General features: G+C 42.2%; 1 protein-coding gene across 3 annotated transcripts in view; it reads right to left on the bottom strand.

Moving 5' to 3' along the window:
- Nucleotides 1-13,948, bottom strand: part of SNTB1 (syntrophin beta 1) — a 158,536-nt gene that overhangs the window by 81,261 nt on the left and 63,327 nt on the right. For all 3 annotated transcript variants that reach the window (XM_034763539.1, XM_034763537.1, XM_034763538.1), the window contains exon 2: nucleotides 7,358-7,574. In XM_034763539.1, coding sequence (XP_034619430.1) covers nucleotides 7,358-7,574 — 217 coding nt within the window. The remainder of the gene's footprint in view (nucleotides 1-7,357; nucleotides 7,575-13,948) is intronic.

Here is a 13,948-nt window from a genome sequence, read left to right on the forward strand (position 1 = left end):
ACTGTGGTTGCAGATGCTATTACTCAGAGATATGGTTTAGAGGGAGAAAAGAAAGGGACTCAGATCAGAGCACTATGGAACCCCCACAGAAAGGGTGAGGAGGATTCTCCAAAGGACATGCTGATGGAGCAATTAGAGAGGTAGCAGGAGAACGAGGAGAGGATAGGGTTACAGAAGCAAAGGGAGAAATGACAAGATTTCAACAAGCAAAGCATGGTCGACAGCTTCAAAGGCAGATGACAGGTCAAGGAGGATGAGGATGGAGTACTGGTTCTGAACATTTTAAATTGAATCTATCTATTAATAAGAAAAAAACAAGCACTTTTAGAAAGCATGGCAGTACACCTGATATCCAAACAAGATTGTAGGAATTCTAGGCAAGCTGTAATTGTGCCCAACTGAAATGATTTAGGGCTAGATCATCTCTTCTTTTCACGCTCAGAGATTGGTATATGCTGTATCTCACCAAACTTTTATTGATTTTGTTAGAAATTCTGTTAGTAACCAGCAAACTGCGTGCCACTGGCTGATGTGGAGATTACACCCACGCAAAGTAAAATTGTTTCTCTCTCAATTAAATGATGATCCACAGAGAGACAAAGCAAAGTAAGACTGATTAAAGTGCTTCTTCACGATAAAAGCCATTACTCACTTGCTGCAAGTTGGTCATTCTTAACTTGCACTGTATGCAGAATACACTGCCACAGAGGGCCGGATTCCCTTCCCACTTACACTAAAGCAAATCCACTGGCTGTAATGGAGTTACACGGATATAAATCAGGAGTACAAGGAGAATCCAGCTCCTATTTTGTAACACCAACTATGCATTTTTTTGGATACATGGAAAATAGGGCTGTGAGCATGTTTCATAAGAGTAAGGTTTTCAAATCTTGGTGAGTGTCCTGGCCAGCTTCCCATTCAGGTAATTACATCTGTGTGATTTGGCTTCTTAAATCTGCCCTAAACCTCAAAGTTACAGAGACAGACACATTCCACCTCCCCACCAAAGCAGGGAGGATGGGACACTCACCTAGGTCACCCCTACCCCCCAAATTTGAAAGAACAAGACATGCACCCACCTTCACACCAACACAAGAAGCAGGAATGAAACATGAACCAGCCTTTCCCCTGTTCTAATGATCAGCTGCATGGATATGGACCTGCAAAGCTTCAGGGATAAAGAAGGCCGCGTTTGAATCCCCCCACCAAAAATATTAAATTCTCATGAGCTAGTGCAACTAGTGAAACTGAGAATCCAGGACCGATGGTAGGTGCCAAGCTACATGCTCTCCTCTCTTGTGGGTTTTATTAAAAGTACAGCACTCCCACTGTGAAAACACATTTATAAAATGACTAGACAACACTTATAATGAAAGCTGACCTAATAAAACAGTTCATTGTTTTCTAAAAGAGCTTTATTCAATATCACGTTACTGTGCCCTGCCCTCTGCTAAAACATGATCATATTTTTATTCTGTCCTCCTCCCTTCACTGCTTGTTTATTTCACTCACCCATTCTGCCTTGTCATTAAGACTGTGAGCTCTCTGGGGCATGGGCTGTATTTTACTATCATAGAATCATAGAATATTAGGGTTGGAAGAGACCTCAGGAGGTCATCTAGTCCAACCCCCTGCTCAAAGCAGGACAAACCCCAACTAAACCATCTCAGCCAGGGCTTTACCAAGCCTGGCTTTAAAAAACTTCTAAGGATAGAGATTCCACCACCTCCCTAGGTAACCCATTCCAGTGCTTTACCACCCTCCTAGTGAAATAGTTTTTCCTAATATCCAACCTAGAACTCCCGCACTGCAACTTGAGACCATTGCTTCTTGTTCTGTCATCTGCCACCACTGACAACAGCCGAGCTCCATCCTCTTTGGAACCCCCCTTCAGGTAGTTGAAGGCTGCTATCAAATCTCCCCTCACTCTTCTCTTCTGCAGACTAAATAAGCCCAGTTCCCTCAGCCTCTCCTAGTAAGTCATGTGCCCCAGCCCCCTAATCATTTTCGTTGCCCTCCACTGGACTCTCTCCAATTTGTCCATGTCCTTTCTGTAGTGGGGGGCCCAAAACTGGACACAATACTGCATATGTGGTCTCACCAGTGCCAAATAGAGGGGAATAATCACTTCCCTTGATTTGCTGGCAACACTCCTACTAATGCAGCCCAATATGCCGTTAGCCTTCTTGGCAACAAGGGCACACTGTTGACTCATATCCAGCCACATCCTCTGTCACTAGGTTGCCTCCCCCGTTCAGTAAGGGTCCCACACTTTCCCTGACCACCTTCTTGTTGCTAACATATTTGTAGAAACCCTTCTTGTTACCCTTCACATCCCTTGCTATATGTCTGTACAGTTGTCTGTTATATGTCTTCACTGTACAGTTTCTAGCACAACTGGGACTCAACCTGGCTGACACGTCTAAAAATAATTAATAGCAGCAGCATGACTGGATATTTCCTCTTATAGAAATGTCCTATGGAATTTACCAGAGAATAAACTTTCTAAAGCAATTTTTAAACTTACCGACGGAATTCTACATTAGGGTTCTAATTCTCTATTCAATCACAAAGATGGTTTAAAAATTCTATAACAAAAATGTTATTCTATACTCTATTCAATGAGCATTTTCAGTAATTTCTGTAGGACCCAACTGGCTTTACTATTATCTGCCTAAATACTATCACTCTGTGCAGGTTGCCTAGCTAGCTATGTGTCATTCAGCTGCTTGGCTGGATAGTTTTACTCACATGCGCAGGGTCTAACTGATCGCCATATGTAGGGTTGGGAAAAACTTTTCCCCAGGATCAGATTGACAGTGACCATGGGGGTTTTCCACCTTCCTCTGCAGCATGTGGCATGGGTCACTTGTCAGGATCACCTGGGTATATCTCACTTAATTCCCTGCCATTGCAGGGGCCCCGGCATTGGTGCTCCTCAGTCCCTGCTATTCTCTACCATGTGACATAATAGTAATACTGTGGTCTAAGTTTGGTTGTTGGGGGGTGGGGGCGTGTCCTGGAAGATGACAGTGGCCTGTGATATAAAGGAGATGCTCTGGTAGCCCATGTATGCTTCAACTCTATGACTCTCTGTCACTGTGAAATTGTCCTTAACTCCCCTTTCCCAAAGGGCCCAGTGTTACAAATACTATGCTCATAAGTAACTTTATCCTTGAGAGCCAACCCACTGAATTTACTCTTTAGGATCACACTGCTTAGTCCAGCTGAACTGCTGCCAATGGGTAAAGTTACTCATGTGCACCAGTGTTTGAAGGATTAGGTTGAACACATTTTGTTTAGTTGGATAAATGGCAAGCGGGGGTTTGAGTCAATGCAAAACAGCAGAAACCTGAATTGATTCAGCTTGCCTCATCAGTCATTTTATCTAGCATGTGTCACGTCTTTTGCATACTGAGCCCATAAGTGTTTTTGCATCAGGCGCAAAAGAGGCTTTAAAAGCAGAAGAAAACAAATCTCACCTAAGGGAACTCATCAGAAATTGACGAGGTTTGTTGTGCTGCGGAAACATTTACTGCTTAGCGATATTAATAACTTTTCCCAGTCTTGAGTTACTGGGGTGGGAGGGGGAACTTTTCCCTTTGAGGCCTGACAATCTCTAGTACTGCTATTGTATATGACACTTGTCAATAAAAATGAAGGCAAACAGGCTGCAGTGGTAATTACCTCAACCTAGCTTCTTCCACCCTAAAATATAACACAGGCTCCTGTGTCTGGACCAGCATGAGTTAGATAAATAGTGCTAAAATGTTCTTTATGTTTCCTCCTTTCACCATATTTGTGTTTATTAAAAATACTGTCCTACTCCCTCAGACCTTGGATTGATTTGTATTGTATAGGACATATTTTTCCTTGGGCTGATGTCTTTCAAGTAGCAAAGAAAATCATACACCATCATGCTAACACTAAACTAATGCACAGAAACGTTAGGAGAGAGAGAGAGAGAGAGAGAGAGATGGGCCTGTAACAATGCTCTGGGTCTGTTTTTTTGCAGGGACTGAACCCAAGATCTGTGGATCTAAAAGCATGCAGCTTTACTGCTGAGCTAACAGGAACAGGTACATTAGACTGTTTAAAGGCAGTCACAGACTCATGAACCTCTTTACATGGTCCAGTCTCTAGAAGGAAAGAAAGACCCTATACAGGCCCAAACTGGAAAACCAGACCTCGTATCTCCTCCATGTCTGGGTAAATCTGGTTCTAAAAATCAAACTTCAATTTTTTTAAAAAAGAGGTATTTCCTTCTCAGTCTCTTTCAACACAGGGGAACAACTGTGCTAAGTAAAACCAGTTCAGCAGAAATCATTCTATAATCTAGCCCCTCTAGCTGATCTACAAAATGGTTCTACTGCACAGCTGTGACCATGTTGTATGCAGACCTCTTCACAACCATGTTTGGGCTTAGCCACATTTGAAAGTGATTTCAAATACAGTTTCAAGTCCTAGTATGGAGAGGGCCTTAGTGCAGGCTTTGGCAGCCAGCTGATTCTGCTATTATAAACACTACAGTAAAGTTACATCATCAGTTATAGGATCCATGTGTGTTAGGGAACTGTGTTATAAAACAGTAGTGCACTGAACATGCTGTAACATAGTGTGGTCTTGCCTGTGCTTTAAGAATGTTTTGGAATCCAGCTACTGTCCTGGTCTAAGTTACAAAGGGTACATCTTCTAACTTGCATTATTATGTCATTCCACTACGGAAAACTTCAGTTCTGATATTCAGATATCTAAAAAAAGAAATTATGCTCATGTGACCCACAATATTCTGCGATTTCACTGCTCTTGTCAAGTGGCAGAGAGACCGTTTGCTTGTATGGAAAAATCCAGCATAGGGTAGTGTGAAATTTTGTATGCTGGCCTACAGTAAAAATCAGAAGTCACTCTTTCCACAGGAAACAAAAGCAACCGGAACAGAAAACCATGCTAATGAGTGACATGGCTCTCCCACGCATTATTTCTTAGTAACACCAAAAACTGCACGTTATTACCATATTTTGTCATGGATAAAACTTGTATACTATTTACAAAGTATTGTGTACAATGTGATGTTGGTTCCGCAAAATGGTTTTTAAGCAAATTTTAGGGTCAGGGTTGTGGTAGAGGCCCAGAATTACAACATAGCAAAAGAAGATTAGGCCTCAACTGGAGTATTGTGTCCAGTTCTGGGTGACATTTCAGGAAAGATGTGGACAAATTGGGAAAAAGTCCAGAGAAGAGCAACAAAAAATGGATAAAAGTCTAGAATACATGATTTATGAGGGAAGACTGAAAAATCTGGGTTTGTTTAGTTTGGAAAAGAGAAGACTGAGAGGGGATACGATAAAAGTTTTCAAGTACATAAAAGGTTGTTACAAGGAGGAGGGAGAAAAATTCCTCCTCTTAACCTCTGAGGATTGGACAAGAAACAATGGGCTTAAATTGCAGCAAGGAAGATTTAGGTTGGATAGTAGGAAAAACTTCCTAACTGTCAGGGTGGTTAAGCACCGGAATAAATTGCCTAGGGAGGCTGGGGAATCTCCATCATTGGAGATTTTTAAGAGCAGATTAGACAAACACCTGTCAGGAATGATCTAGATAATACTTAGTCCTGCCATGAGTGCAGGGGACTGGGCTAGACCTTGAGGTCCCTTCCAGTCCTATGATTCTAAGGAGGAGAAAACTCAAAGAATCTAAAACTAACATGCGGAAAATATTGTTATTCTCATAGTGGTCCATACAATGGGAATGGAGAGGATTTTTTCCCCAGGCAGCCTGTGATTAGGAGAACTGCAGGCTGGAAGGCTAGTGATGCAGCTGCCAATCTCCATTTAAAAAAAAAAACAAAAACCCAGCATTCTAGAGTGATGGGTCCAAACCACTGCCCACTGTAGCAATGACAGCTTGCAATAGTGCTTTGGGTTGTTACTGCAGAAAACTGGACTACTCTTTTATAAGGGTTGACTACCACTAACCTTGCCAACAGCCCTTTGATGAGTTGGGGACCAGGAAAGGAAAAATGAAAATAGAATATCAGGGTTGAAAAGGACCTCAGGGAGGTCATCGAGTCCTACCCGCTTCTCAAAGCAGGACCAATCCCCAGACACATTTTTGCCCCAGATCCCTAAATGGCCCCCTCAAGGATTGAACTAACAACCCTGAGTTTAGCAGGCCAATGCTCAAACCACTGAGCTTTCCTTCCCCCCATAAGTGAACCATAAGAGCAATATGTACAAAAAAAGGAAGAAAAAAGTGAAAGAAAAAAACCCTAAAAGAACAGCAGAGCTAGAAGTGGACAGAAGAGAAAATTAAAAGAAAACAGCCAAAATATAGGAGCCCTTCCAAGATGCAATACAAGGGAGCCGGAAGCATGAATCCTTCAAACCATCATGAGGGATGGGAGTGTCTCCAGCAAAAGCCAAAAGCATGGGGAATCACTGCTTTACGCAAACACCACCTCCTCATTCGACATGAAATGCTAACTCTGAAAATGTAATTTTCAGTCCCTCCGATATGTAAGTGCGGAGAATCAAAAGAGTTCCAAGCAGCTTCTTTAAAAATGTGTGCGCTAGAGAAGAACAAAAAGCCCATTGTTTGGATGGAAGAATTGGTCTTTATTTCCACCCCCTCACTGACTCTATTGGTTCTCTTTGTTAGCAGCTGTTAAAATAGATGATCATTGAGCGTGCTGGTGTGATGCAGCTGTTCCACACATGTTATAAATAAAGGCCAGTAAGCTTATCTTATTTTTAGCATCGTGAAAAAAATTAAAAAAGCCACAGAAAATCCCCATTTATTTTCTCAAATGTAACCTCTCTCCCTCATTCTCCCCTTCAATAGTCAGAGTTGCATTTAACTGACAAGACAATTAGGCCACCCTTAAAAAAAAAAAAAAGGGCAACTTTTTTCCTTCTTGGCTGATCTTATTTATCTGATGCTGCTATTAGTGAGTGGGGATTCTTCTTCTTGAAGAAAATCATACAACTGTGCTAACAGCAAAGTGTTAATTTGTGTATTTCTTATGAAAAATATTTGGACTGTGCCACCAGAGCTTTTTTCCAGTACATACCCCAAAGCTGATGAATGTGTTTTTACCACAGCAATCTCATCGGTGTTATGAAATGCTTTGTTGTGAAGTGTTTGCAAAAACACTTTGAGATCCTCACTTGGAAGGAGCTTTGTAAAAGCCAAGGGCTAGATTATTATCTCAGTTCAATGGAGTTAGACGTAACAAAGAATCTGATCCTCAGTGTTATCGTTCACAGTATTCAAGCTTTATAGTTAACAGCTCTAAGATGAATAATAGAATAGCACGTTCTAATGCAAAAAATTAGGTCAAGACAAAGCCATAACTTACCTGTTTTCAGGATCCGACACAGTCATGTTGCGCGTCACGTAGCACATTTTGAGTGGAATTGTTTTTTTGTCTCTGTGGATGACGAGAGAAAGCTGCGACAGTGGGTCAGAGGATACACCTCCCAATCGTGGTGATTCAGGTGGAGGCGTTTCCCACCCAATTTCTGAAACTGGAGAACCTTTCTTCACATATGGGGTTGCTTCTCGCATGTACTTCACTATTAAAAAAAAAAAGCAAATAAACAAACACTCAATAGATGCTTAGATCCAATGTGAATTCTAACAATTATTACTATTTATTGTTTCTATTGGGCTAGCATCATTATGCTAGATGCTGTACAACCCCATAGGAAGATACAGACCCCACCCTGAAGAATTTACAGTCTTCTTCAAAATGACACAATAAGTTGGTGTAACAAACAAAAGAGGGACTGACAGAAGGAGAACAGAGGTAACTGCAAGAAGACTAGGTAGATTCACAGAAGGGACCATTATGATCATATAGTCAGATCTGCATAACACCAGTCATAGAACCTCACCCCATAATTTCCATATCAAGCCCATAACTTCTTTTTGCACTATAGCATATCTTTTAAAAATATAATCTGGCCTTGATTTAAAGGCATCCAGTCTGTCTTGACTTAACGACTTCAACCCCCCACACTCCTAGGTAAATTGTTGCAATGGTTAACTACCCTCACTATTGAAAATTTGCACCTTATTTCTGGTTTGAATGTGCAGTGTGGTTATAGCCATGTCAGTTCCAGGATATTAAAGAGACAAGATGGGTGAAGTAGACCTGAAGAGGAGCTCTATGTAAGCTCGAAAGCTTGTCTCTCTCACCAACAGCAGTTGGTTCAATACAAGACACTACCTCGCCCACCTAATCTGAATTTGTCTAGTTTCAGTTTCCAACCACTAGATCTCATCACACCTTTTTCACACTAGATAAAAGAGCTGCCTATCAGCCCTCTCTTCCCAGCGTAGGTACTTGTAGACCACGATCAAGTCACCTTTTCACCTTTTTGATGATTTGGAGATATGTCCATATAACCTATGAATTCTGGGTGATACTATGAAGTAGCATCATGAAATTCCTGTCTTTTTGAATGTGAAATTCCACCCTGGTTGGCATGGGCTGTATCACATCCTCCTAGAACAGATACAATGGGGTGGCACTCAGAACTCAATGATCCTATTCAGTTGCAAACACCTTGGAACAATGGGTGAGCTCGAGCCTAGGAAAATCAGACCTATGGCTATGTCTATACTATCACTTATGTCAATATAACTTAGGTCGTTCAGGGGTGCGAATAAGCCACCTCCCTGAGCGACATAAGTTATCCTGACCTAAGCACCGGTGTGGACAGCGCTACCTCAGCAGGAGAACGATGCAGCTGCGCCACTGTAAGCTCTCTAGTGTAGCCATAGCCATAGTTTACACTACAAATTATTTTGTGAATAATCCACACCCCGGAACGACGTAAGTTATACCGACCTAAACACCGGTGTGAATAGCACTATGTCTCCTGCTGACACAGTTACTGCCTCTCACGGAGGCAGGAGTTATTAAGCCGACAGAAGAACTCTCTCTCATCGGCTTTAAGCGGCTTCACCAGAAGCGCTCCAGCAGTGCAGCTGAGTCACTGTAGCGTAGACATAAGGTATGTCTATACTGCCACTTTTGTCAGTATAAATTCAGTCGTTCAAGGGTGTGAAAAAAACAATTTTTCAACTGTAGATGTGGCCTAAATTTTTTTTTTAATGGATTATTTTCAAACTAGAGTTTTTCAAACTACTTATTGAAAATAAGTTCCAATAGGTTACTAAACTGTGTGCTGGTGATGTACCAGCACTTGGCAGCCAAAAGAAACTTTGGGCCCAATACTGTAGCTACTGCATGCATGCAATTCCCACGCTCTTCATCGGGAGCTATGTGCATAGAGAAGCAAAAGGACTGGGCCCTCTAAAATTAAGAAAAGAAGAGAGGGGAAAAAACTGAAGTTGGAGTCAAACCTTTGGAGCAAAATCTAAACATTAAGCAGAAACATTGAAATGTGAATTTCATTCCCAAGATACTGGGAACTGAAGCAAAGACTGTTCCCTTCCCAGTGCCAAGTGAGTTTCCATGCAATGTAATGGTGACATCATGACAAGCTGCTGCACTATTTCAGAAGCCTCTGTGAAAAGACTGAGGGGAAATTTATTACCAGGAGAAGGGGGTAGAAAAACAACATGCTTTCCAGGGATTCGAGAACCAAATGCAGTGCAGTCTAAGAAAATTCCCAGGAGGGAAAAATCCTGTAGAATCTGGCTGGGAATGTCAAACTCTCTTAGACACTCAGCTCCCTTCAATTTTTAAGGGAGAATGATATCTAACTTCCACAGGAAGTTTTGAAAACCTCAGACTAATACAAAAAGAAAAAAAATCCACTTATAGAATTTGATGAAGAATTACTTCCCTGCTATAGAATTCTATAGGATGGTTTAAAAGTAAGAAAGAAAAAAAAAAACTGTAGAAGTAACAGTGAGAAACTAAAGTTTACTGATTTTTAGAGTAATTTCTACTAAACCCTATTTCTACAGAACTCTCTTGGTTTTGTACCTATTCAGTTCAACAGAGTTTTTCCAGAAGGGCTTGTGTGTTCAAATATTTTTTAAAAAGAAATATATAGAGAGCGAGCCTATAAAATGATGTCTTGTTGTAGCCATGTTGGTCCCAGGATGTTAGAAAGACAATGGGGGTGAGACAATTTATTGGACTTCTGTTGGTGAAACAAGCTTTCAAGCTTCAGAAACCTGAAGAAAAGCTCTGTGTAGCTCAAAAGCTTGGCTCTCTTACTATCAGAAGTTGGTCCTATAAAAGATATTACCTCATGCACCCTATCTCTCTCTAACAATGATGGCATATAAACATAGCAGGGTTCATGGATGTATTGGGTGGCAGAATTTGACCCTATGTATACTACAATAATATTTTTGTATTATGTATATTTCCAATTCATATGCCATCACTGAGTCAATGGGGTTACATGGGCAAAACTACGAGCAGGATTATGGTAATAGACATTATAGGCCCAACCATTTCTATTCCATACTCTGGTATCAAAAGGGCCTTACACCCACTGACTTCAATGGGAGTTTTATCATTCACTTCAACAGGTTAGGCCCTAACACTGAAAAACTGCAATACAGCATCAAAATACAGAATATTAATGGGAAAAGAGAAGGTAATGAGTTGTATGTTAGGATCAGAAATTCCAGAGCTGGTGTTCCCTCTCAGATACAGTGACACACAAGTCCTAACAGTGATTGAAAGTAAGGTTGCCAACTTTCTACTTGCAGAAAATCAAACACCCTTACCCTGCACCCAGCCCCACCCCTTCTCCGAGGCCCTGCCCCCCTCACTCCATCCCTCCTCACTCTCCTCCACCCTTGCTCATTTTCACCGGGCTGGGGCAGAGGGTTGGGGTGCGGGAGGGGGTGAGGGCTCTGGGCTAGGGGTGCAGGCTCCATGGAGGGGCCAGAAATGAGAGGGTGTGGGAGGGGGATCCGGGCTGGGGCACAGGGTTGGAGGGTGAGGATTCTGGCTGGGGGTGCAGGCTATGAGGTGGGTCCAGGGGTTTGGGGTGCAGGAGGGGGCTCCAGGCTTGGGCCAAGGAGTTCAGAGTGCAGGAGGGGGCTCAGGGCTGGGACAGGGGGTTAGGGCATGGGAGATGGTTTGGGGTGCAGGCTCCCAGGAAGCAGCGACATCTCCCTGCGGCTCCGAGGCGGAGACGTGACCACATGGCTCTTCGCACTGCCTGCGCCTGCAGGCACTGCCCCCTCAGCTCCCATTGGCCACAGGTCCTGGCCAATGAGAGCTGCTGAGTTGGCGCTGTGGGCAGGGGCAGCACGCAGAGCCCCAGTGGCTGTCCCTCCACCTAGGAACCAGAGGGAGATGAAGGCAGCTTCTCGAGAGCCGTGCGGAGCCGGATAGGGAGCCTGCCTACGCTGCTAACCGGACTTTTAACAGCCCGATTAGCAGTGCTGACCAGAGCCGCCAGGGTCCCTTTTTGACCAGGAGTTCCGGTAAAAAAAACAGACTCCTGGCAACCCTGAAGCAGCTCCAGAAAGCACTAAGTTTTGGTTGTTTTTCTTTTAAGCACGTGATAAAAAGGAATAGGAAAAACCATTGAATGGTACACAAGATCTGCTGTTATCCTGAAGTATTAAAATCTCATTCATTTTATATTTTTTTCTTTAAAACACCAGTGTATTCATCATACAAGGTTTAATCTGCAGGGACTGAAAATCTAGTGATTACATAATTGTAGCTTGGTGTATTGGTAGACAATAATTTCAGTCTAAAACTGTCTAAACTCATTCACTTGATGCTATAACCCAGCTCCAGAGAGCCTTTTAGCCTGTACTAATTAATAATCATGCCCTTTTGCTGCACTGCAAATTAATAATTGTGGTCAAGCAATTAAAATTCCAATCTGCAGAACCAACACCTCCCCTCTCCTTCCGTGCATTTCCCCCCCCCCCCCCCAAAAAGAAAGGTAGAAATGGCAATCAAATGAATTAATCCACTGACATATGTTCAAATACTTTTTTTTTTTTGGAAGGCAGGCAATGAAGCTTCCAAAAAAAGCACTTCATTAATGCACAATTCTGCCAAGTCCAAGGTCCCCACAATTAAGTCTTTGTAGCTTTCCACAGATGACAAAAGAAAGCATGCCTCTTATATCTTATGAGAGAAATACTACAGGCAAATCTTGTCAAGTCTTCTACCAGACACGATACTGAAGAATCTGGATACATTCAGATTGTTTTGCTTAAAAACCAAAAGAAAAGCCTTCAGTAAATCTCCTTCGTTACTACGGAGGCATGGTCAGGAAGTGGAGGTTGACAATATGAAACTGAAAGCAACAGCGTGCCCTTATCGGCTCAAAGACAGAGGATCAAGACTTTTACCTTGCAGAGAAAGACAGAGGGCATGCAATCTGTGTGCATTCTCTTAAAGAAGTGTTTGTTGATTGCCTACTGCATTGGCTGCTTGGTAAAATAAAAATAAAACTTAAAAGACTGTTTTCAAAGTTGTGCAAATGCTAATGGAAAAATTCATCCAGACAAGAAACTTCATTGAAAACAGTCATTCAAATTCCCCTACACCCTGTTTCCAGATGGAAACTTTTTTCTTATTTTATCCTCTCTCAGGATGAAAGTTAGCCCTGTGCAGAAGACCTATGCAAGCCCCTCATACCAATTAAGACCCACGTCAGCCTTGCATTCAGGGCCAAACCTTGATACAATGGAAGCCCTTGACGGCTGAATCCAATGAGACCAGTCTTTGGCCTTCTGAGGTTAAGTGGTGTGAAGGGCATTATTTGGACTCTCTGCACTGGAATGACTTTCTCCCTTTCTGACACAGATCTGACCACAGGCGATATAGCACACAAAGAAGGGGGTACGGGAAGGGGGGAGATATTATCACACAATCCTGATGAAGTAGCTATGCTGGATGCTCCTGATAACCATGGAAAAGACCTAGTACAAGAGAACCATATGAACAGTCTTCATAGCGCCTGTCAGTAGGAAAGGAAAGAGGCGAATGCAAACTCACACCACCGAAGTAGCAGAATGGAGAAGAGACAACGGCCATCTAATCTAATGCTACTACAGGCAGTGCTAACCATCCACAGTGACACAAACGTTGGCAAAGAGACGCTGTAGAAACACTTGGGAAGAAGCAGCTGAGCAATTTGATTATTCAACAGGGACGTGGCCTTTGCTTTACAGAAATGTCATATACTAAGATTTCAAATGCAGCAGGTTCAGTATGTTACCAAGACAGTTTCAGAGCAACCCAGAATTAAATATCTTAAGTTATTTTCGGTGACATTTCTCCCTGTAACACACACAGGACCAAATTCAGTTCATAGCTACCCCAGCGTAACTCCAGCATTAGCTTAGGTTGTAGTCAATGGAGTTACTTTGGAATGACACTGGTGTAACTGTGAGAAGGATCAGGACCATAGGGTCAATTTCTGCTCTCATTTACATCAGAACAGCATAGTTTGTCTCAGATTTCAAAGCTCAGACCAAAGGTCAAATTCTCAGTTAAATCCATGCCACTGCCCAGATGTAAAATGAGGAGAGAATCTGGTCCTAAACAGCTATAGGTGCTGTTATCAAAACTAATAGTGAGGAAAATGCATGCTCATCATTTATTCTAGGAAAAAAAGTAAAATTATGGTTTCTATGATAGGGCCACAGGAAATAGTTTTAATCACTTCTATACTGAAATGGAGAAATCAGAGCAAGTATTACTGTACATTTGTGGGTGTTAAGTTTCCATCCACTTTCCTACAGACACAACACCTGTTCTCATGATCAAAGAAAGCCACCTCAAGTATTTATTATGGTTGCTGAATGCCAAAAGGTTCCGAAATATACTAAACCTCTTGATCTGTCAACAGCCTTAGGTCTCTGTTAACAGACATTTTATAAATTAGAAAAGTTTAACATGTTGAGAGAATACAAATGCCCTCTACACTCTCTTGCACACAAAAAAGTTAGAACTGAGCAAAGGGTTCCGTTTAATGTT

Source organism: Trachemys scripta, chromosome 2, assembly GCF_013100865.1.
Source record: "Trachemys scripta elegans isolate TJP31775 chromosome 2, CAS_Tse_1.0, whole genome shotgun sequence".
NCBI classification, from domain to species: domain Eukaryota; kingdom Metazoa; phylum Chordata; order Testudines; family Emydidae; genus Trachemys; species Trachemys scripta.